The sequence below is a fragment of the Pungitius pungitius genome, chromosome 11 (assembly GCF_949316345.1).
Source record: "Pungitius pungitius chromosome 11, fPunPun2.1, whole genome shotgun sequence".
NCBI lineage: Eukaryota > Metazoa > Chordata > Actinopteri > Perciformes > Gasterosteidae > Pungitius > Pungitius pungitius.
The window spans coordinates 14,290,119-14,311,838 of record NC_084910.1 but is presented as its reverse complement, the minus strand read 5'-3'; the positions used below and the strand labels follow the sequence as shown (position 1 = coordinate 14,311,838).

Here is a 21,720-nt window from a genome sequence, read left to right as displayed (position 1 = left end):
CTGCTTTACTCAATAAAAGTAAAACCTTTACAGATATACTGTCCACACACTAGGCTAACATAATGGAGACTTCCAGGCTTCGTCCTTTATGTTTTATGGGGATAAAGCCCCTGTAAGTAGTTTTTTCCCAAGCAAATCTGAGTTTCTTCTTTTTTTGTGTGTCCCATACAAATATCAAAATATATATACTGATTTTCACATCCAAACACACTCACTTATGTTCCCTTTTATCATGACAACAAGAAATTTCAAGATATACCTTTTGCTTTCATAAATATGACAGTTTTAGTGTGTAAATGCCCAGCAGTGTACGGTCCGGGGGCCCCTATCGGGCCACTTGTTAGATGGTTCGATTAGTCTATCACTACTATACTTTGATCTGACGACTAATTTGCACATCATGCTCGTACCGGCATGGCTTCGCCCTTCCCAGGCATAGTTCATCATCTTCCGGGGTCCTATAGCCAGTGTTGGGAAAGTTTACTTTCTACATTAACTAGTTCAAAGTTTAGTTTACAAATTTTAAAAAGGAACTAGTTCAGTTCATAATTCAAAATATTTGAACTAAGTTCACGGTTCCAAAAAATGAACTAGTTCAGTTCTTTTTTTCCATACGTTGCTGCGAGCTATTTTTTTTTTAAATTATTGCCACAGCCCAGAACCACAGACAGCAATTATTTTATCAGTTTTAACACTGAAGCGATGCATCAGATTTAATCTTCTTATCCAATTTGAATCCTTATCCAACCAGGGTTTACATTAGCATTGAGGGGACAGCATTTCCCTAATGATTCTTTGATGCTATGTTGCTGTCTATTCACTCCACACTAGCAGCAGTTGCAGAGTTTACCCCTACACTACATTCTCAAACACATGCTGCTTAAATGGTCTTTTTTAAATAAGGAATTATTAAAAGAAAAACAGGACAGTAATCATTAAGGTGCAAATGTTTGCAAAGAAAGGTCAGATTCCTCCCATCCTCACCGACCTTGTCAGTAACTTCATAAACTCTTTAAAATTATTATACGCCGCCTCTTTGCTACACTTATTAATGCGCGTTTATGGTGTGTTTTCTATAGAAATCTGGTACCCCATTGAACGATGTTAAGCTGAACGAACGCGCCGTTCATAGACACCAGAATGAACGAGAACAGTGACGTTCATCGGGCATTAATACAGTACGTTGAGTTCACGTTCGCCCAAAATATCAACAAGTTTATGAACGCGTTCAGGCACAACACTGTCCCAAAAGGGCCGGGATCGCACCTCACCCAGCATGCCTCGGCCTTCACTTTTTTCACTACAGAGTTTTGTTGCACCCTGTGACTCCGGCGTTAGACTCCTTCGACTGAGTTTTAAGATGGGTTGGATGGGTTACTGACTAAAATTTATGCCCCCACCCCCTAACTGCCTCAGGGAAACTTGTAAATATAATAAGTCAAATAAGTCAAACAAGCAAGTTGTATCTGGTTTAACCCTTTTATTCCTGTAGGCGTTTTTTAGGTCTCATGCTGGAAATTGCATTTACACACTAAAACTAGGATAACGCATGTCTGATGATAGTGACAGTGAGTCTGTCGATCAAGATGAGGATGGAGACATAGTAGAGGTTGAAAATCCTCCTTGTTGAACACCCCACAATACATTCTGTGCTCCCTCTGGCATAACATTTCTAATGATATCATGTCCCCCCCTTCAGTATTTTAAGACATTCTTCAGGTTATTGTAGGCCAGTTGAATGTGTATGCCATAAAATTTGACACAAACAAGCCCTTTAAGTTTACATGTTTTGTATGTGGATTTTGTACATACAGTGTTGGTCATTTCATTTCTTTGTTTAATATTTTTGAATTTATGTTTGAATCCATTTGTGGTTAATGTGCTCAAAATGCACTACTTTCTTAATGATTACATTGCTTGTTTGACTTATTATATTTACAAGTTACCCTGAGGCAACAGACCTAAATCAAGTTAGGGGGTGGGGGCATATATTTTAGTCGGTAACCCATCAAACCCATCTAACAAGTGGCCCGATAGGGGCCCTCGGACCGTACACTGCTGGGCATTTACACACTAAAACTGTATGATTTATGAAAGCAAAAGGTATATCTTGAAATTTCTTGTTGTCATGATAAAAGGGAACATAAGTGAGTGTGTTTGGATGTGAAAATCAGTATATATATTTTGATATTTGTATGGGACACACAAAAAAAGAAGAAACTCAGATTTGCTTGGGAAAAAACTACTTACAGGGGCTTTATCCCCATAAAACATAAAGGACGAAGCCTGGAAGTCTCCATTATGTTAGCCTAGTGTGTGGACAGTATATCTGTAAAGGTTTTACTTTTATTGAGTAAAGCAGAACAAATAGAGAGAGACTTTAGTGGAGGCCTCACGGCCACTTCACGCACAGTGGAAGCAATGCAGCTCAAATCTCTCCGTTTGCCGGGAAAATGATAAGTCCCGCCTCTCTATGGATTCGTCAGAGCCAATGGAATGGAGCCAGACCCACGTGGGATAGATCGCCCGTTTTCCTGGCCAGTAAAAAGAGGAGACGTGTGGAGCGAGAAATGACGCTCCGCTCTGAGGGCGAAGCCCCGCCCCCCTTTCCCATGTAAACAAGACGTAACGTTCGAACCGAGAGTTTTAGGCGCGTCATTGATTTAGGAGGCTGTGATTGGAAGTCGGGACTGGAGCTGTCAAAAAGCTGGACAAATCAAAATTGCCCATAATTCGGGATGTCCCGGGCATGCCTACCCCCGGAAATGATGCATTCTTTCATTGAAAACTCATAAAAATAACGGAATTTATGTTTAAAAAGTCATAATGTGATTCGAGTGCTTTGAGTTTGTTTTGTTTGGCGATTAGTGGCTTTAAGGCTGAACGCCTCTTTACGCCCCCACTGGAAGTGTTTTTTTAATAATGCGCCGTTAAAGGCGTTGCGTAGCCACGCTTTGCCAAAGGGACACTCAAATCTTCGCAGAAACGAATAAACGGAAGGTCTTCTACAGTCTCTGATAGAAGATTATGAAAGAATAACGCATACTTCTCGCTAGAAATGCCATCGAAATGCATACAAATGCTGATGCTTTCTTAAAATATTGTGTTTTTCACGGAGATTATGCTGACCGTCCGCCATGTTTTTCTTTTCGCTACCGGGAAACTTGATAGTCACGTGACCTATTTGCAAAGCAATGTAAATGAATGGGCCAAAAGAAACGTAACATAGTAACGTTATTTTGGGGGAAAACGTAACATGACTACGTTTATCACGGTGGACCAACGTAGCCATTTCACGCTTTTTTTGGAGACTGGGTTGAATGTCTTGCCCGACAGTAAACTTGTCAAATGGAGCTTTTTTTTAATGAAAGCAACCTTTTATTCTTTTTTATATTGTTTATTGTAGCTTGTACAAAATGAATGCTGTTGTTTCTGTGCACATCTTGGGGGGAAATGTAATACTACCTTTTGTAAATCAATAAAAAAAAGCCCATTGTATTTTGATATATTCCACTCATCATGCTAATCCATCCTATTAGCAAACAGGCCAGCGGCTTGCTGATTAGGATGTTTAATGTACCCAAAGCTCTTATTTTTGTGCAAGTTCCTGGGTATCGTCTTGTTTATACTTAGTTTCTTTTTGGCTTCCTACAGGAAAATGTGGGGTTGTGTGAAAAATGAGCCCGGCTTTTGTGTTTGACTGCGATTTTGAGAGTGCACACAAGACTCCACACTTACCCTTGACTTTTCCTTTACCGGCATGCAATTAATTACTGCCCCGAATAGCAGCCCTGGGATCAGCTGCGAAGGAAATTAAAACACATCAGTGTAAATGCAAAGCCGGTCCACTGGGAGCGTTGTTGTGCAAAACGCGGAGACCCTGCACCGCCATCCATTGCAACGCAACCATTATCGCGTGAAAGCAGTGGTCTCCGACTCTATTCCGGGGGGGGATGTGTGTGTTCACAGTCCCACAGTAATCCATATTCCCTCTCTTAATTGGTTCAATTAGTTCTCTCAGATACTTTATGAATTTTACACTCTGCCTGTCCCCAGATAAAGTCCAGTTAACGTATTACTGGGAAGAGGTTACAAATTGGTTTCCCAGTGGTGAGGCTTAATACACAGAGGATTTGCAGTCATTAACGTGGTTGAGTGGGCTAAAAACTGCTGACACTGTAATAAGGGAACACAAGCGTCTTGGCCTCACCGTGAAGTCTCACGCAACGTTAACCCTCGTGGGAATTAATACACGGACACACACACACACACATGCCATATCAGACAGACACAGATAACTGACCACGCAGGATCGATATTCGCACAACGCCACCTCGTCAGCCCTTGATGCGCTCGACATTTATTCTGTGAGGGAAGGGGTCTACAAGGGCAGCGGTTGGCCACCATGGTTGAAGTGTAAGGTCAAAGTACATCAACCAAGGACATGGATTTCCTCTGTGATGATATCACTGAACAGGATTTCATTGTCAACGCAAAATAAAATGAACAAGTAGCGTTTTTAGCGCTTTATGTCTTCACGTCAACTGTAACATGAAACGCAGAAAGTGTATGGACGCTGAAAAGCACATTCACATTGGACGTTATATGTCAGCCTCTAGAGCTTCAGCGTAGCGAACTGCGCTGCCAAACACTCTTGTGCTATTTTCTTATTTGAATTAGGCAATGATAATGTGTAATATCCCCTAGCTGCTAAACCTGCCCCTTTCTATGCAAATTAGTTAAGATAAAAAAATGAGTTGTTCCTCCAGAGACTTCGAGGTGACTGAAGAACATTTATGACGTCCGGACCTTTCTGTGACTATACCGAATAGGGTTTGTGTGAGCTATCCCTAAATTCAAGTGTATGTGTGTGTGTTTGTGTGTGTGTGTGCGCAGAAAACGAGGTGGACCATAAATCTGCAGGGATTACGCTAGTAGGTCATTTGATGCTGAATGTTAAAATCACAACTTTGTGTTGAACACAGATCTAAATTATGTAATCGAACCAAAAATACTTTTCCAAAAATACTTTTCCAACGTTTGTGAGTCCTTAAAATCCCTCAACACCACCATGATTTAAATCCTAACCAACAGAAACAACTGTTCTATGTGTGTAATAACGCCGTGGTCCGCTGTTGGATAGGTACGTAAGGGCAAACCCACAGACAATAAACCTTAATCAAATCAATGGTGGCATGTGGAGTGAGCGATTCAGTTAGTGACATGCTAAACTATGTGGCCTAATGGCCGCTCTCCTTTAACGACTGAGTAAAAGCCAGGAAGTGGGGACCCAGTTGGAAAGACACAAGCACGCACTGGCGTGCACACGGCGTCCCACAAATGAGGCGGTTTTATTAGTGCCTTTTCTAGTGAATGGAGATCGCGTATCGATCGGGGGGAAGAAGCTCGTACATCAGTGTGGTTTGGCCTGATGCCAGGAAGCCGGAGAAGAAATTATGCATGCGGACGTTTCCACAGCCACTCTTTATTATTTCTTTCCCAGAATAAACTGGCTCGACTGCAATAACCATCTAAAAAATCATATTTAGACGAATGGACAAGTTTTGTCCTTCTATCTAAATATCATTCTTTATTACACGTTTTGTTTTTCCACCTTCTCTTTTTCCCAGTTTTATTTTCTTACTTATTCTTCTTATTTCTTATTACTTAGTACCTTAGTACCGCTGGTTGCGGCTCTCTGCAGATCGTCCCGTCTTATTTGGGCCACTTGTGGGGTCTCACGGGGGAACCGGGAATAGCAATGGGGATTCGCCACTACGGGGTCAGTGGTAATGTACCAGGGGGGAACATTTCCATACAACGAACCCCAGATCGTCTTTAGAGGCCCTCTTGAGGAGCGAAGAAGAGGGCACGCAGATGAAGAGGAACCAGAGAAAGGGCGATCATGGGAAACGGGAGGGAGGAGAATAAAAGAGGAGGATGGAGAGAAAGGAGAGGCAGAGTAGTGAGGATAACGAGAGGGAGAAGTTACTGGGAGAGACAAAGAAGGGGAAGAGAAAGTGGTAACGTCAATGCAGTGCAGCCAGCAGTTTGGGCTCCCACTGCAGCACTTGTGAACACTGCTGGCTGTGTGGAGCACTCGCTCTTTCACATCAGCCTCCTGCTGCTACTGTAAAATAGACGCATTGAGAGAAAGAGTTCTGCTGCATTTATTTATGTGGTTGAGTGTGTGTGTGTGTGTGTGTGTGTGTGGATGCAATTCTGCGAGGCCTTTTGTCGGGACGTTAATAACAAAACTTAATGCTGGCTCATGATTTGTGTGGATAAAATAAGCCGTACTGAGCCCTATTATAATGTGAGCTATTCACTGCCCCGTTTGAAGAAAGCTTCCATGTCAGTCAGTCACAGGAACTGCGTGACAAGCCCCGGCTTTTGTCTCCAACTCTCGAACAATAAAGCGAGACAGCGATGATGGACGTGCACCCACGCCCAAACCCGCAACCGCGCGTTTGTTAAACATTCATTGTTCTCCTCTCCGTTGAGTTGCAGAGGGGGGAAAGGGGGGGGGGGGGAAACCAGACTGGACCAAGTGGCTGGCCCTTTTTCACGCTGCTAGAGCCGGTTCCACATGGCGCACAAGTGTGAAATTGGTGAGTAGATTATATGTGAGTGCTATGATGTGAGAGCAGCTGGTCTATCTTCACAGGTCAATACTGATCAAACATGGATGATAATGTGTGCAGCGAGTCCATTTCTTAGCCTATCTCGGCAGATATCAGGATACACCAGCGGACCCGCTCATTTGATATGAATTGGATTTATTGATGAAAATCAATGACAAGACTGTAATTTGCACACATTTTTTCCACATCTACTTCTAACAGAAAGGTCTTTACATATAAGGGAAAAAAACACATACACATTTCATCACGAGGGACCAGCGTTGGTCCCTCGTGATGAAAACCCATCCTCGAACTATACATAAACATTTAAGATGAAAGTCTTAAAAATTGTAATTTTATTGACTCATAATTTCACACAAGTTTAGCCCTCTTTACCTATTTGAGCTCAGTGATCCAGGACCCAACGCGAGGCCCTCACTGCTCTCTGTCCGTGCACCTGGCCCGACCTATTGGTCGAGGTGGAAGGGGAACAGATCTATGGCGCACTCCTCCGCTCTCTTCTTCGCTCTCATTAGATCCACTCTATTAAACCCTTTATGCATCTGTCTGTCGGCTGCTGGGAGGGGGTTAGGAAACAATCGGGGAGCACTGCTGGTGGTCGCTGAGCTCTACTATCGCTGATGAACTGAGAAAAAAACCACAACAAAAAACGCTGAAATGCATCCAGTTTTCAGGTTGTGCAAGACACTGGTAGGATTGTCGTTTTGCAACAAGTTGGTTTTTGAGTAGGCACATAATGTTTGTGTAATATTGCTATAGTAGTCTCGGCAGACGTTCCGGGGAATACATTACGGAGAGTCTGATATGAAGATCTATACGGCTCTCCTACGTCTGATGTATGAAGTGTGGAGCTTAGCTTTGCTTAGCTTAGCACCAAGACTCGAACAGTAGAAAACAACGACACTTCTCTAGCGTCTAATGGTTATAAAAATTATAAAATCCTTCTGCCCCTGCATTTAAGATAATTTACTAACATATTATAACTGCACATTAATCTGCACAATAAGCTTAACAACGATTCAGTGTTTTATGGTGATCTGATTGTGTCCAGTGCATCGCCCCTTGAAACTGAATTGTCATTTTCATACTTTGATTTCTGTCTGGGTAAATAAACCAACTAACATGCTCGTAAGCAGATTATTTGACCTTTACCTACTGTTCCCTGTGCACTAAGCTAAACCAAACAGCTGTACCACAGCCTTCTGTTTGGCATCGGTTCCTGTGTGTGCACGCTGTGTGTGTGTGTGTGTGTGTGCAAGGCGTCATTCGGGGGTGGAGTTGAGGCGAATGGGGCTTTTGGGCCTGGAGGAGCCAGAGGGGTCGGGCATGGCCGCGGTCGTCACTCCCATCTTCTTCAGGGAACGCTCGTCTGTCACTGAGATGGAGCGAGAGAACGGAGGACGCGGGGGAGTCGGTGAGTCTGAGAGGGAGAGAGGGATTTATTTTTTGAATTGTTCCTGTTTCTTTTATCCTCTATTCTCCTCCATTTGCCTTGACATCGAGATGCTCTTCACGTTATGCCACTAAAGCAGCAAATTGAAATTGACGAGCCTGGGAGATGCAGAGAGAATTAGATACACATGACATGAAAGACACAATAGTACAGAGATAAAAAAAAAGGGAAGAAAAATCAAAAGAGATGCTGAGAAGAAGAGAAAAAAGAGGGACAACTGTTCTCAATTTTTTTAAGTATACTCAACATCTGTGTTGTTCACTTAGATTCCCATGAGTTAAATCCCTTATTGGTATTGAGCCAACACTCCTTTTTATTAGACTCTAGTGTAAATGACATTCATTTACTTTTATTAGGGTAGATGAATGAAATGAAAGCTATTATTCGGGCTGTGCCGATATAAACACAGTGCATCGTTTGGCCTGTAGGGAGTCATGGCGAGCTGCAGCAGCTTGAGCAATGACTGCAGATTTGTTGCAGCTTGATGTCTCTCATCATCACACACACACACAAACACACACACACACACACACACAGGGGAAAATTCTACAGGCCATACTGGGAATTGTACCTTGTACCTCATATCCAGCTGAGGTTCACCGTACTGACCAGCAGGGGGCAGGGTGACCACACACACACACACACACACACACAAACACCCACACGCACGCAAACACACACGCACATACAACACGCACACGTAGGCCAAGACACAGACCCTCACCAGGGCTGACATTTTCAGCTGAGTGCTGCAATGGCTTTTTATTTACGTTGAGGGGTCTGGTGACGTGGAGAGTTCAGCAGGTGGCTGCGTTCCTCTGTTTATCAGAGCGACGCAGTGGCATCATCACTTCATGAGCCAGCATACACTCTCTTTCCCCCCCTTACATCTGTCGTTCTGTCGCCCCTTTTCTCCGGGCGCACCCCCTCTCGTCTCTCCCTCCTCACTGATCCGTGCGTGGTGAAATGGCTCCTGACTGATCCCTCTCCTTTTTTCTCTCCCACAGATGTGCACCAGCCATCTGGGTACTCGTAGGGCACAGCTACGGCACTAATGATGCAACCAGCCTCGGTTGCAGCCTGTTTATGTTTTATTTGTAATTCCTAGTGATCTTAAAATGTGCCCCCCCCCCCCTCCCCTGTTCCTCTCCCCCTTCTCCCAATTCTTCTACAACTCCTTCTGTTCCCACTACTTGATTAGCCAAAATGAAATGAAATAATCATACCGTGCAGCAGAATTATGCTTCCAACTTATTGCTCTTTTCATACGCTGCTACTCTCTCTCTCTCTCTCCCATCCCTTAGACCCCCCCCCCCCTTCCCCTCCCCCACCTCTTCCATCTTCCCTCCCATCCTCTGCGGTATTTCTGTACAGTGCAGGTCAGGAGCTGCGACTCACGTGTGTTCTGACTGGATTTCACTTTACTGTTGGTCTTCTCCTGCATTACTTGCTCGTACTCTCTCACATCCTCGTAACTCAGACCTGTGAGGAAAGCAGAATACGCACACACACACACACACACACACACGCACACATACAACTTCAGGACAAACCGTGTGTTTTACATTTCAGAGGGTGTATATTAAGTATAGGGCTGTCAACATCAACGCGTTAATCCATGCGATTAATAGGGACGATATTAATGCGATAAAATATTTATTTATTTAAATATATTAACGCAACTTTGTTTACATGTTTAATGTCCCTAAAAGACTGTGGTTTGGAAAAGGACCTGGGTAAATGTTGGGAGATTGTTGGCACTTCAAACACAGCCGTCAAATGATGGAGAGTTGAGAGCAAAGCAAATGATCAAATGTGTGTAGAGTTGTGTTAAAAATATTATTAATAATTAAACAACAGTGTTTAAAATATATGCTTTCTAAAGTGATTATGATAATTGTATTGTAAGTCTTTAGAAGAAAAACAAACTTTGAATCGCTATTAATAGCGATTAATGGATTTTAAAAGGTGCGATTAATTAATCTATTGACAGCCCTAATTAAGTGCAATTGTTTTATCTCGTGTCTGTAATATGTACATTTTGACATTGTGACCTACCGTGCCATTCGTCTACCCATGACACTGCTTGCCTGTGGCCAACCAGAAGAATGTCTCGAATGATCTGGAATAATACGCAAAAACAAACACGTTGGAAGAGAAAATGTAAATAAAAAGGCTGCACGACGTTCAGCACCAAGGTAAAGTATGTCATTGTAAAGAATAATGGTGATAGCTTTTTAAAGTGATAAAGATTTCCATAAGCGATAACTTATCCCAGCATTATTTGCACTTACTTGTATCGAAACTAAAACCACATTCCCGTCAATGATGTTGTGAACTGGGCACACCTAGCTTTGGTCTTTCACAATGAAATACTTGTTTCTTTGTGTCAAATAACCACATTTTTGGGTACACCAAATTCCAGCTTGACTTTGTTTTTTCCAGAACAACAGAGGTCCTGTGTTGTATCAAACAATAGAGCAAGTTTCATAGTAAACGTAATCTATTAGTTATAATATTATATATTATAATATTACATAAAACTGAGGTCCTCCATGAGCCTCTTTGCCGTTGGCTGTGGTAAATTTACCAATGCTTGGAAATGAATGTTATATTGATTTATTTGGTTCAAAATGCAACACATGGCACATTTGAATAACAAACGACCAATCTGGATGCTGTTGGATCACCATTTTTACTGTAGACACACAAAGACTCCAACATGCAGAAACCAGTGCTTGAATGAAGCGCAGTGCTTTATTAAATCCAATTAGCTTTGTATTCAGATTTTGGAGCCTTGTATTACACCTATAAGGGCCTGTGACGTAAATTGCATATTGTGTCTTCATCTCACCCTCTTTACATCAATCAGCACAGAGAAAAGGCACAATGCGGGATACACAAACTCTCTCTCACTCTGTGTACGAACTCCTCAGTCCGGGTCTGAAAGCCGTACACCTCGAAGCTGCATTGCACCCTCTTATAGGAGCACATTATGGGCTTGTGGTTGTCTCTCCAGCCTTTCTCCAGAGGCCCTCGGCCAGTTTTACTTGACTGCCAGCGACTCAGATCCTGCACAGAGTAAACAGTAAAGATATGCGTTAACTGCTGAGGCTGCAGAAGTTTTGGCCCTCTGAGGCCAAAAGTATCCTTTGTGTGTGTGTGTGTGTGTGTGTGCATGTTTGTTATATGTGTGCAATCGGAGCTTTGCTCGATGAATCCAATTGAAGGAAAATGTGATAACTCACATTGTGTTTGTTATTTCATGTTTTCACTATGTCACCTAAATCTGAGTTTAGTTGGTTTTGCTTTTTGTTTGTGTGAATGTGTATATGTGTGTGCAAGTGAGTTGATTTGTGCTTGTCTGCATGGGTCTGTGTACCAATGACCGTGAATCGAACTTTAAGACCTGAAGGGAATGAAGAGGTATAAAACCGTGTCAGGGAGGGAATGTAAAAGTGTGCAGTGTGTCCCCAATTCAAAATAAAGCAAAAATATGCATCCTCCAAAATTAAAGAATTACATTTTTTACTTTAATTTTTATTATTTATTTTTTATTGTCGTCTGCCCAAAACGGACCGTGCTCTGCTTCTGACTACTACTTTCTGTAGAGAATATTAAAAAAAAATTGCATTTCGTAGATAACAATTGGATGCCGTTTGGAGCCAATATGGCCGACAGCCGTGTATGTAGCTAGATCTTTCTATGAGGCTGACAGAAGAGGCCTTTCCAGCGGTTGCTTGTATTGATGAACAGACCAGGTGGCTGGTGAATACGGTGTGAGTGCAGACGGTGGGTGTTTATAATGCAGCCTGTTGCAAATGGGAATCTTTTCACAATCGCCAAAGACGAATGTCACCAAACCGGTAACTTGATTGCTTGCAAATTACAAGCAATCTAAGTAAGTGGGTTTACTTAATAGCAGGAGACAATGGGGGAGCGTGCGGAGAGACTGTGGAACCACTGTTGCCTGTAGTAAACCATGCTGTTAAAACTCTCCAGCTTGATGTTCCTTAACCCAGCAAATTCTCAAAAGGTCAAGTGCTAGATTTTTAACATTGACTCGAAGCCACACATTTCTGATTCACACTCAATTAACAAGATATTCTCTACAGTCTTTTGATAGTATTTCAAACTGGTGATCTCTGGATTTGATGAAATAGTGAGGAAATAATGTAATCCTGGTTGCAGGACCAGAATTTGCCTGGCAAGCGGGCCGCACAAAGCTATTGGCTTGGAAACTGCTTAAGGTTATAGTTCGAGGCAGAAGTGTTGCTAAACTTTGTGCAGTTGACACACACAGTGAGTCCTTGGCTGCTGTTCTGCGGTCACGACGGCGCCTGCACTGAACCCCCAGACAGGGTGAGCTTGTGTGTGAATAAAGGTTCATTCAGGCAGACAGTTCTGTCAAATTTCAATTTAAAAGTATTGGAAGTATAAATCGTCACATTAGAATGAAGAGAAGGTGCCCTTTTAATGTGGTCAATGTAGTTGTTTTTGCCTCCATGTGGCTGCACATTCCTGTTAGTGTCTGTGTAACAGAACAGTACGTACCTCTGACTCTTTGTAGTGCTTTTCAGGGATGGGGTCACTCAGGATATCCAGGAAGCTCACATTCTCTGCTTGGGTCGGCGTGTCCCCAAACACCTACATCCAAACAGATGGGGGAGGTCATGGCGTGTAATGGCACTCGTACACACACCATCCGTTCTCTCATACACATAAGGTCACTCACACAGTGGAGGGAGGGGGGGAGTAACTGGGTAGAAAACTGAGGTCACACACCATAACGCCCCCACAGTATATCCCACCCTGAGCCCCTTAGATCACATCACACAGGCGCACAAGTGACATATTAAAAGAGCGGGGGGAGAGGAAGACTTATGAGAGCAGAACACACTTCTCCTTGAGAGACAATGGAGTAATGCAAGAATCACAGAGGAGGGCTGCTTTTGTCTGACCTTGGTTTAAATGTGTTCTAATTCCCTCTTGAAGTTCCCCATCACATGGTTGAAGAGTAACAAATGAGGAAAACCCCCCTTTGTTAGATAAAAGTCTGGTATGCTCCGGTGGCGCTGTTTTTGGTCTTTGTCAAGTTCTTGCTCCCTCCCATGGAATGCTGCTACGTTGCTGAATGTTTAGTCTTGCATTTTAGAATGTGCTCAGGGCATTACGCTCTGTTTTCTGTAGATTTTTACACACAGATAAAAAGCCAGTTAAAAGCCGTTGAAGCTTAGAGCAGTTCAACTTATACCACAATGTAAAAATGCTACATTTCGATTTAAAGTGTTACTTATACAGTACGTGTTGTGCGGGGCACTGAGCGTTTTGCCTCAGCAGCTAATGAGTCTTACAGTGCAGACTGCGGCAAACGTGCCACCAATGGTTAACTGGGGGGGGGGGTTGAAGTGTGGGGGCTACGCTGCCTGCAACGCATTGGGCCCAGTGCAGCGGCCAACGGAGCAAGCTCACGTGCACAAACATGCACTACATGCATTCACTGCTTAGCCAAGCTTTTTGGTCTTTTTTCTCTGCCCAGTTAGACATCACTTCCCTATATCGATTTGGCAAATAGGTGCTGCCTCATTAAAGCTCTGAATGCCGTATTTTGCACTTTTACAAGTGCATGGAAGGCGATGGAAATGTATTTAAATGATCAAGAGTACAACTGCTCGATATTGCAGAAAAACGGAAACTGTAACAGTTCTACTTATTACTGCTTGTTGGACTGCTTACTGAATATTATTTCATTCGATTATTATTGCTCATGCTTTAATGGATGAGCAGCATTTTGCATTTTGCTTGCAACCAAAAACTCTTATTTGAGATAATGAAAAGTTGAAAAAAGATGTAAATGATTATCAAAACAGATTTCATAACCTTTTGGGTAGTTTAATCAATGACAAATTATCATATTTTAAAGCAAAAAGTACAATGATATTCACATTTAGATATAATGATAGCAGGTAGAATGAAAATGAATAAGTTTAAAAAATAATCTAAAATGTCCTTTATTAATTGAGTACTTGACTTGGTATAATGATGTGCATGAGTCATGCACGTTTCTATGTATTTGTTTGTGTTAACTTATATAACCTGTAACGTTACATAAAACAAGAATGGCCACATTTTTTCCCACAGCCAAACACACACTTTGACAAGTTGGTTCTTGCAGCGCAAATTCAACTGCAACATAGAGATGCAGTTGTAACTGAACTTTTGTGTTATTTGAAGCGTGTTTGGACCAAATGCACACATGCACGCAGCCGCTGCACTTCTGGTTCGATCTGCCAACACTGCATTTTGCGTTTTCCCTTTGTTCCTTGCAACGGGCTCATGGATGTGATGAACATTTTCTTCGTGCTGCAGAGAAAATAGCAATTTCTCTCCCTCCTTCTTGTCTTTCTCCCTCCCTCCCTCTCTCACAATCACCCCATCTCTCTCACCTCTCGCTCCCTCGCATACTCACATTATTGTTATCGCCGTTGTTGTTCTCAAATCTCGTCTCAATGCGGATGCTGAACTTGGGGAGGTACGATACCTACGGGGGTGACAGGAGGTAAAAATTGAGGAAGAAAAGGGTTGAGGGTGGAAACAGGCTGCAGATTAGATCCACTGATACTGGAAAGAGATGAGCTCTGTATATTCCTTTACACTACATGATGTGTGAGAATACTTACTGAGTACTCTGCAGCACCAGGGACGTTCAATATGAAAAGGGAGAAACAGCATTGGTTACTCATACATGCATGATCACGGAAGCCCTCTCCCACGCGAGCATGTTATCGCCGGGGAATACATGCATGTATAGTGATGCATATTTGATGGAACCAGCTGTTAAAAGTAAATACGTTTTGTATAATGCATTGAGCTGAAAGTAACCTGATGTTTAAGACAAACAAAAGGCACTACAACACAAAAGCGCACCTGTGATGGTGAAGGGGTAGAGGTTCCAGGCCTTTTCGGTCACATAGAAGACTCGCGGGACAAATGCTTTCAACCATGCCGGCAGTTTGCTGAACGCAAAAAGGATGAAAGGAGTCAGAGAGTCAGAGACTGAACGAGGGGAACAGTAGGAAAGTGAGATTATGGAGGGAGACAGATAAATCCTAAGTGGTTTCCGGGGCCATTTGTAGCCAGATGACCTGTAGGCTACTCTCACCAGGGCATTCATTTTATGACTCATTCCCAATTACACCTACTGTGATGAATTTTCACTGTAGCTTTTACGTCAAATGTCAGAACATGATTTAAATGAAATACATTTTACACTCACTGTACTTATGTTTGTCTGATGTGTGTGTGTGTGTGTGTGTGTATGTGTGTTTTCCAGCATATCTTTACTAATGAGGACCAAATGTACCACAAGCACAGAAAGATTAGGAAAATCCTTCACAGAGAGAACATTTCTTTACTTCTGTAAGAGTTTATTGAAGGATTAGGCCTTGGGTTTATAGTGGTGATTAGAATAAGAGTTGAGCTTACATTAGGGTAATGAGTGAGGTTAGCTCAGGGTTAGGGAAGGAAATTACCACACCTCCTTCCAGTAAACTGACATGGACAACGGATTCATGCAGAACTTCAAATTTCAGTAGCTGAACAATACTTAAACGTTTTAGTCATGTCAACTAGCACATACTTCAGTACTTTGATAGCTGCAGGCAAAGTAAAGTAATTAAACGCCCGCTCATTTAGAGTTTACTGAAAGTGTTAAGAGCACATTCTCATGCCGTTGTTGTGTTTGAGTGTTTGTAACACACACCTGTTCTACAACAACCTTGTGTGCTTGTATAGCGTAGTCCCGCCTCCCACCCTTTTGACAGAGGTTACATTGAGTCATATATTGATGCTATCAGTTTCATGCAAATTATAACATAATATCTTCCAATCTAATCGTGTAAAATACAGTAAGAAATAAAACTATTTATTTTCTGATCATTTGAAGTGTACCTTAAGTCGCCACCAACACTAAAGATAACGATAACAAAGTCAAAAGATAACATTCTGCATTTTGACAGTTTATACAGCACTTTGGGACCATACATCTTGATTTGACATGGTATTTACATAGTGTTATACGTGCTGGGAGGCTTTCCTACATTTAGACAGGATAGTTTCCTCATGTATATCTTAAACGGCTAAACTGATGGCATCCGACTCGAGCTACAGACCTGAGAGCGTCATTGAGTTGACTTGCCGCCATAAGGGAATTAAGCACTTTTCTCTAAGTGTTCTTTTAAAAACACTTAACATGTCCTCACACCTACTTATAAACAAACGCTAGGGGCATAAAACATCAAGTGTCGATACATATGTCATTCATGATAATAGTATTTATGATCTTCTCTTTAAGGATTTTAGCTTTTTTGTGTCACAAGCATTTTTCTCAACCAGCTAACCGAAATCTGTTTTTAAGGTCTGTTGGCACGATGTGTTCTTCTCAGCCGAGAGTCGGTATTTCAGAAAAACACTCGGAAGGTATTACTGTGCTATGAGCTCATCTGCTCATTAACAGCTCCGGTGTAACAACACAATGTGGGCCTCAACTTGTTTTCTGGCCTCAGAGTACTTGGACTTTGGACGTGAGCCGGTTACTCTGCGGTATTGGTGTAACTGTGTTGAAATGATCCTTCGTTGCTTGTCAGCAGTGAAACCTGCAGCTGGGACGCTATGGAGCGTAAAGCTCTGCAGAGAAGTGTGGGATCAAAGATTGAACACGATCGGTTATCATAATGACGGAGCATATACGCCTCAGACTGCAAATCGCCACTTATCAGTTTTGGTGTTTCATTAGCACGGCGACAAATATTTGAGCCGCACTTTACCTGTTGAGGTAGATTCGCTTCTCTGTCAGCTGTCCCCGTCCGTACTCGGGGTGAGTATCTAACTCGTTCTTCACCACCTCCACCCCTTCGCCCCCGCCACTCTGCTCACAGCTGTGCTTACTGATCATGTACAGCTGGCCAATCCTGTACTGGAACCAGAGGGGAGTTCAAGGATTGGGGTGCACGGAGGTGAAGATGGGGATGGGGTGGACGAAGAGAGGGAGAGAGAGAAACTGTGGTTAGAAATCCTGAAGTAGGGAGCAAAATCATGAAAAGCATCCAAAGTGAGGACATCTGAGTGCAGTGTTGTTTTCATTCATAACATGTTTGTCAACTTTTTGCATTTAACAATGAAACTCTCCCAAAGTGTAAAAATAAAAAACAAAACCTTGTTCTCTTGCTGACTATACTTGCATTCAGCTCCTGTTTATAGCAGTCAGTTTTAGGGCGTGTCTCTTTAAGCCCTCCTCTTGGGGCGGCGCAGTATACCGGTTCAAGCAGTATACCGGTACTACGCTGACTGACGTCGTCATCGCGAGAACACCTGGTGGACCGAGCTACTTGTATTATGTGTGTTGAGATTGATTCTTGGTTATAACTTTATAACAACAATTTATAACCCACAACACAACGGCTTGTGTCACAGAAACAATTTGTAACACAAATAATTATACATTTATTTTTAAAAAAATTACCCCGCCGAACTGCATGATGGGTAGTGCTCACAACAAGTAAAGTTAACTCTGTTGCTACCTGAAAAAACGGAAAAGAGCGATGCAGGAGGAACAACGAGAGAGCAGAGATGTAGCGACACAACTTGGGCCCAGGAGAGGAGCCGTGTCCGTTTGGGGATGGTTTGGTTCTAGAAAATCCGACGTAAGTTACGTTAGATCAGAAAAAGATTTATTGAAAAGTCTGAAAACACTAGCAACCACAACAAGCTAACACGCTAACACGCTAACTAGCTAACAAGCCAACTCGCGAGCAAGTTGGCCAGCAGGAGGCGAACAGCTGATCCTGTAGCCGCGGTCCTTTTCCGGGTCAATGAACGAATGTGTTTACTTGAAAAATAAATACCATAACATACCGGGATACCGTTAGAATCTTTCCAAATTGGCCATACCGTGCAGCCCTACCTCCTCCAGAAAAAGCTTGAGAGAAAAATGAAAGGTAGTTCTCAAGCCCTGTGTGTAGATGTACTGCTATGGGATACTGTTGCACAGTGTGTACTGGAAAGGCATCACAATACCCTCCCGTTTGTAGCTATGCAATACCAACTCATTTGGACCAGTTCTCCAAGTATGACTGACATATTTCTATTATAACTGAACATTTGAGCGCAGTTAAAAGATGGATTTAAGTCAATTTGATTAGAATGAAGTGCAATACGGAGCTAAAGTGGACTGTTGCTACACACACACACACACATCTGTCACTAAAAATGTTTATTCTGCTATTTTGTATTACAGTGAGGATAGATTAACGTATTTTGTTAAAGAACTGAAGATAAACCGATTTGTTTGCCCCTGTTTGGCCTTGGATGTGAACTAATAAGGTTTGCATCCTTAATTCATCTCTATTTTATGGATTTAGCGTAGCATTATCTTCAGGCCCTTTGAGGAAAGTTTGGGATTTTGTTCTCTGAAAATAAAATGACTTGACTAAACCTTTCAGAAGTATTAAATAGAAAGAAATGTTTATTTATCGCTGGCCACAAGGTAATAAGGAATTGTATGAACTTGAATAACATCGATACAGCAACACCACTACTACTAATCAATGAACGCACAGTCCATTGTAGAAATTCTAATAACCACCCACCACTGAGAGGAAGTAGCAGGTGGGAGTGATGACAGAAAATGGTCCTGGCAGCAGGTTCAGTTTTTCTCTGGATGCTGAGTCGGATTTTGTCTCGACAGGCACTTAACTCACTGCTGCTTAGGAGCACGCTTCGTTATTTGTCCTTCAATTTTAAAAATAGTCTCCTGCTTTGTATTACGCTTTCCCCTCCAGTTGCCATAATTGACATCGAAATTGAGTTTTTGCCAGTGAGGGTGAATGCAGGGGAGTCTGACTTGAGAGAGAGGAACTCCTCGCTCTGCTGCGGCTTCAGTTTGTGCTCGATGCCGTTGAGGCCCCAGAACTTTCCGTTAGTCTAAAGAGGAGAAAGCCTTTGGGCCTCTGGAGCGCCTCCTAAATGAGCTCAACCTGAAAGGTTCAGGGTTTGCTTTCGAAAACAAATTCCACAGCGATGCTTCAGCTCCTGCACTGATGCTGCGATCTGTGTATTCCTCCTTAACGTTGTTAATGTGCAGCATTGAGTTTGCCTTTTTTGAACTTTTGTGAAAGTTTGCATTAAAAAGCAATACAATTATACGGCAAATAAACTAAACTGTTCGGCTGTGGCCACTCTAATGAAATGCATTTTGTATTTGTGTGGTACTAAAGTATTTTAAGAAGAAAGGGAGGAGTGAAAGAACAAAGTGGGCGGATCTCTGTTAATGTACTCATCACTTTCATGTTCCAATTATTTTGGAATGTCAACATTCAATGTTGACTTTGGGTGATCTTTGGAACTTGATTAATCACAGTGATGGGAGTTTAGTCTTAAGGCTGGTGGACCCACACCTTAGATTTTCTGCCCTTAAATGGTCTGTGATAAGTTATGTGTTCCATCTATGGCTCTCTGTGTCTATTGTGTCTTTTAAAAAAAAAAGGCAAGGATGGTTTACAAGCTGTGAATTGGTCATAACTTCCTGAGTGTAAATATAGCTCATCATTGCAGATAGTGCCAGTGTGACGGCAACTGAACATGAAAGAATTCAAGATTAAAGCAAAGCTCATGGAAACTTTTCCACTGATTAAACGCCAAGAGCAAAGCCTCGAAATAGTTATGTAGCCCTGTATCAACATGACAATGTGACGATGGTGAATATTGGTCAGTACGGCTCCGACAGGTTGGATGCTGGGAGGCGTTCGACACTTGCTCTGTGCAACCCTCCGAACCCCCAGAACCACAGCCCCCCACCTGGCAGACTTTCTAACAGCAGGACACAATGGTGAACATTCCTCGACACAGCTGTGCTGTGTTGTGTTACAGACGTGTACCAGTGGATCCTTGGAACACCTGGAAATCTGCAGCGTTGTCTTTGTAACAGGGAGCGTTAGGACGGGGTTAATGTCTTCCACCGAGGTAACTTAAGCTGCATTAGAACTTGCATTATATTCATGCAAAAGAGGAAAGAGGATTTGCGGCCAGCTGTAGTTCCTCTAGGCCCTGAACCGATACTGTAAATCACCGCTACCTGTCACTTTCATTGTTGTCGTTAGCGGGTAGAATTTGATGGGGACGGGGGGGGGGGGTAAATGAGGAATGAGGACGACACACTGAAGGGCACGGCACGTCTCTCAGGCTCGATTCTTTGTCGATAGACCCACAAGGGCCTTTGTTTGACTTTAGATCTTGTAAAGTCTGAAACCAGTCCGACTAGCTTTGTGCTGCAAGGTGCGCTAAAGCAGACAGATGGGCAGAGATCATTTAGATAGGACGCGTGAAGCGCTACGTCGCTGCCGGCCAGGTGTTGTGCTGTGGCTCCGATCGGATTGGCCCATCGGCTCCTTGCGAGCGCCACAGCGGCAAAAAACTCCCACGGAGCCGCCGTGGGAGGTCTGTGTGCTCTGTTGGCACTAATCTTATCAACACATTAACACCTGCAAGATTACAAGTTTAAACAAGGAATAAACTCCTCTGTTGCCCTTTCAACTTAAAGTTGTGTGTGTATGTGTGTGTGTGTGTGTGTGTGTGTGTGTGTGTGAGCGTGGGAAAGACAAACATGCTTACCTCCTCCACGGTCAGGGGCATGCAAATGCGGTACTCTTTCAACAACATGGTGCAGTTACAGAGAGTGCTGTGTGTGCTTGGGTCTGTTTATCTCAGTGGTCTTGGTGGAACAGAAGACTGCTGCTGGACCACAGTGGCCTCGTTCCTGGCGCTCTTCTTCCTTTTTTGTTGCGCTGATGTCAGTAATCCCTCGTGTTTGGCGCCGTCCTCTCTGTCAGTGACAGTCCTGTTGGTTTCTCACTTACTCCGTCCCTCAGTCCTGTCTTGATTCCTCTTCCTCAATACATCTACCGGACCCGACTTCCTAACTGCTTTCCCTCCCCCCTTTTCTTGTTGCTTCTGCTTCCTTTTCTCATGCCTCCAGCCGCCCCTTTAAGTGTGCGGTTTTTCTCTCTCCCTCCGTTTGCTTTTCTTTCACCGCAGCGAGAAAGTCAAAGTGGTAATTAGCTGTGAGGTAAGATTGAAAGCCGGCCAGCTCCACCTGTCATTTCCCTCCTCTCTGCCCCTCTGTGCTTTGTTTGATTTCTCGTCGAAGCCTCTGAGGTGAAACCTCAGCGTCTGCTCGCCGCTCCTTGCCCTTTCCCCTCAACTGCTTTCGCTTCTTCACGAATTCCTTCGTCTGCTCCCTCCTTATCTCTCTTTTTTTTTCTCTCTTCTCTCCCTCCCATACTACCCGCTCCCCGCCCACTGTACTTCACTACCTCAACTGTGTCACCTCCCCCCACACCCCCCCACCCCTCCTCCCATTCCCTCTTTCTGATCTTTATCTGTTTCTTTCCCTTCTCTCGGCAACACTGTTGTGAACAATAACTCTATCATCTGTCTATATTTGACAACAATAAGTGACATGGTCTTTGAATCTCACCTCAGACAGGACCCCCCCCCCCCCTCTCCCCACAAAGGGGGCAGTTAGGTGGGTCATTGGATGAAATACACGCAAATGAGAACTTCCATTAA

The 21,720-nt window shown here is 43.1% G+C and overlaps 1 protein-coding gene across 2 annotated transcripts; it reads right to left on the bottom strand.

Annotated features, from left to right (window-relative positions):
- Nucleotides 1-6,760: 6,760 nt before the first annotated feature.
- pitpnc1b (phosphatidylinositol transfer protein cytoplasmic 1b) lies at nt 6,761-21,472 on the bottom strand. 2 transcript variants are annotated; one of them, XM_037455215.2, is made up of 10 exons: nt 20,764-21,472; nt 16,923-17,071; nt 15,025-15,113; nt 14,778-14,785; nt 14,567-14,638; nt 12,652-12,744; nt 11,014-11,169; nt 10,156-10,219; nt 9,496-9,579; nt 6,761-8,064 (listed from the first exon to the last, which is right to left on the bottom strand). In XM_037455215.2, exons 1-10 carry the CDS (start codon nt 20,809-20,811, stop codon nt 7,907-7,909), a joined length of 921 nt encoding a protein of 306 aa, XP_037311112.2. In that variant the 5' UTR covers nt 20,812-21,472; the 3' UTR covers nt 6,761-7,906. The 2 variants fall into 2 exon arrangements, with proteins under 2 accessions (XP_037311112.2, XP_037311113.2); XM_037455216.2 differs by having other exon boundaries at nt 16,923-17,066.
- Between the last annotated feature and the right edge of the window lie 248 nt (nt 21,473-21,720).

What these genes read in the sequence shown, in the direction of transcription:
- pitpnc1b (XM_037455215.2), bottom strand. Translation starts at nt 20,811, where the DNA reads ATGTTGTTGAAAGAGTACCGCATTTGCATGCCCCTGACCGTGGAGGAG. An exon ending in AAGCGAATCTACCTCAACAG is followed by an intron (nt 15,114 to 16,922) that starts GTAAAGTGCGGC and finishes TTTTGCGTTCAG; the next exon opens with CAAACTGCCGGCATGGTTGA. An exon ending in AGCACTACAAAGAGTCAGAG is followed by an intron (nt 11,170 to 12,651) that starts GTACGTACTGTT and finishes TACTCTGTGCAG; the next exon opens with GATCTGAGTCGCTGGCAGTC.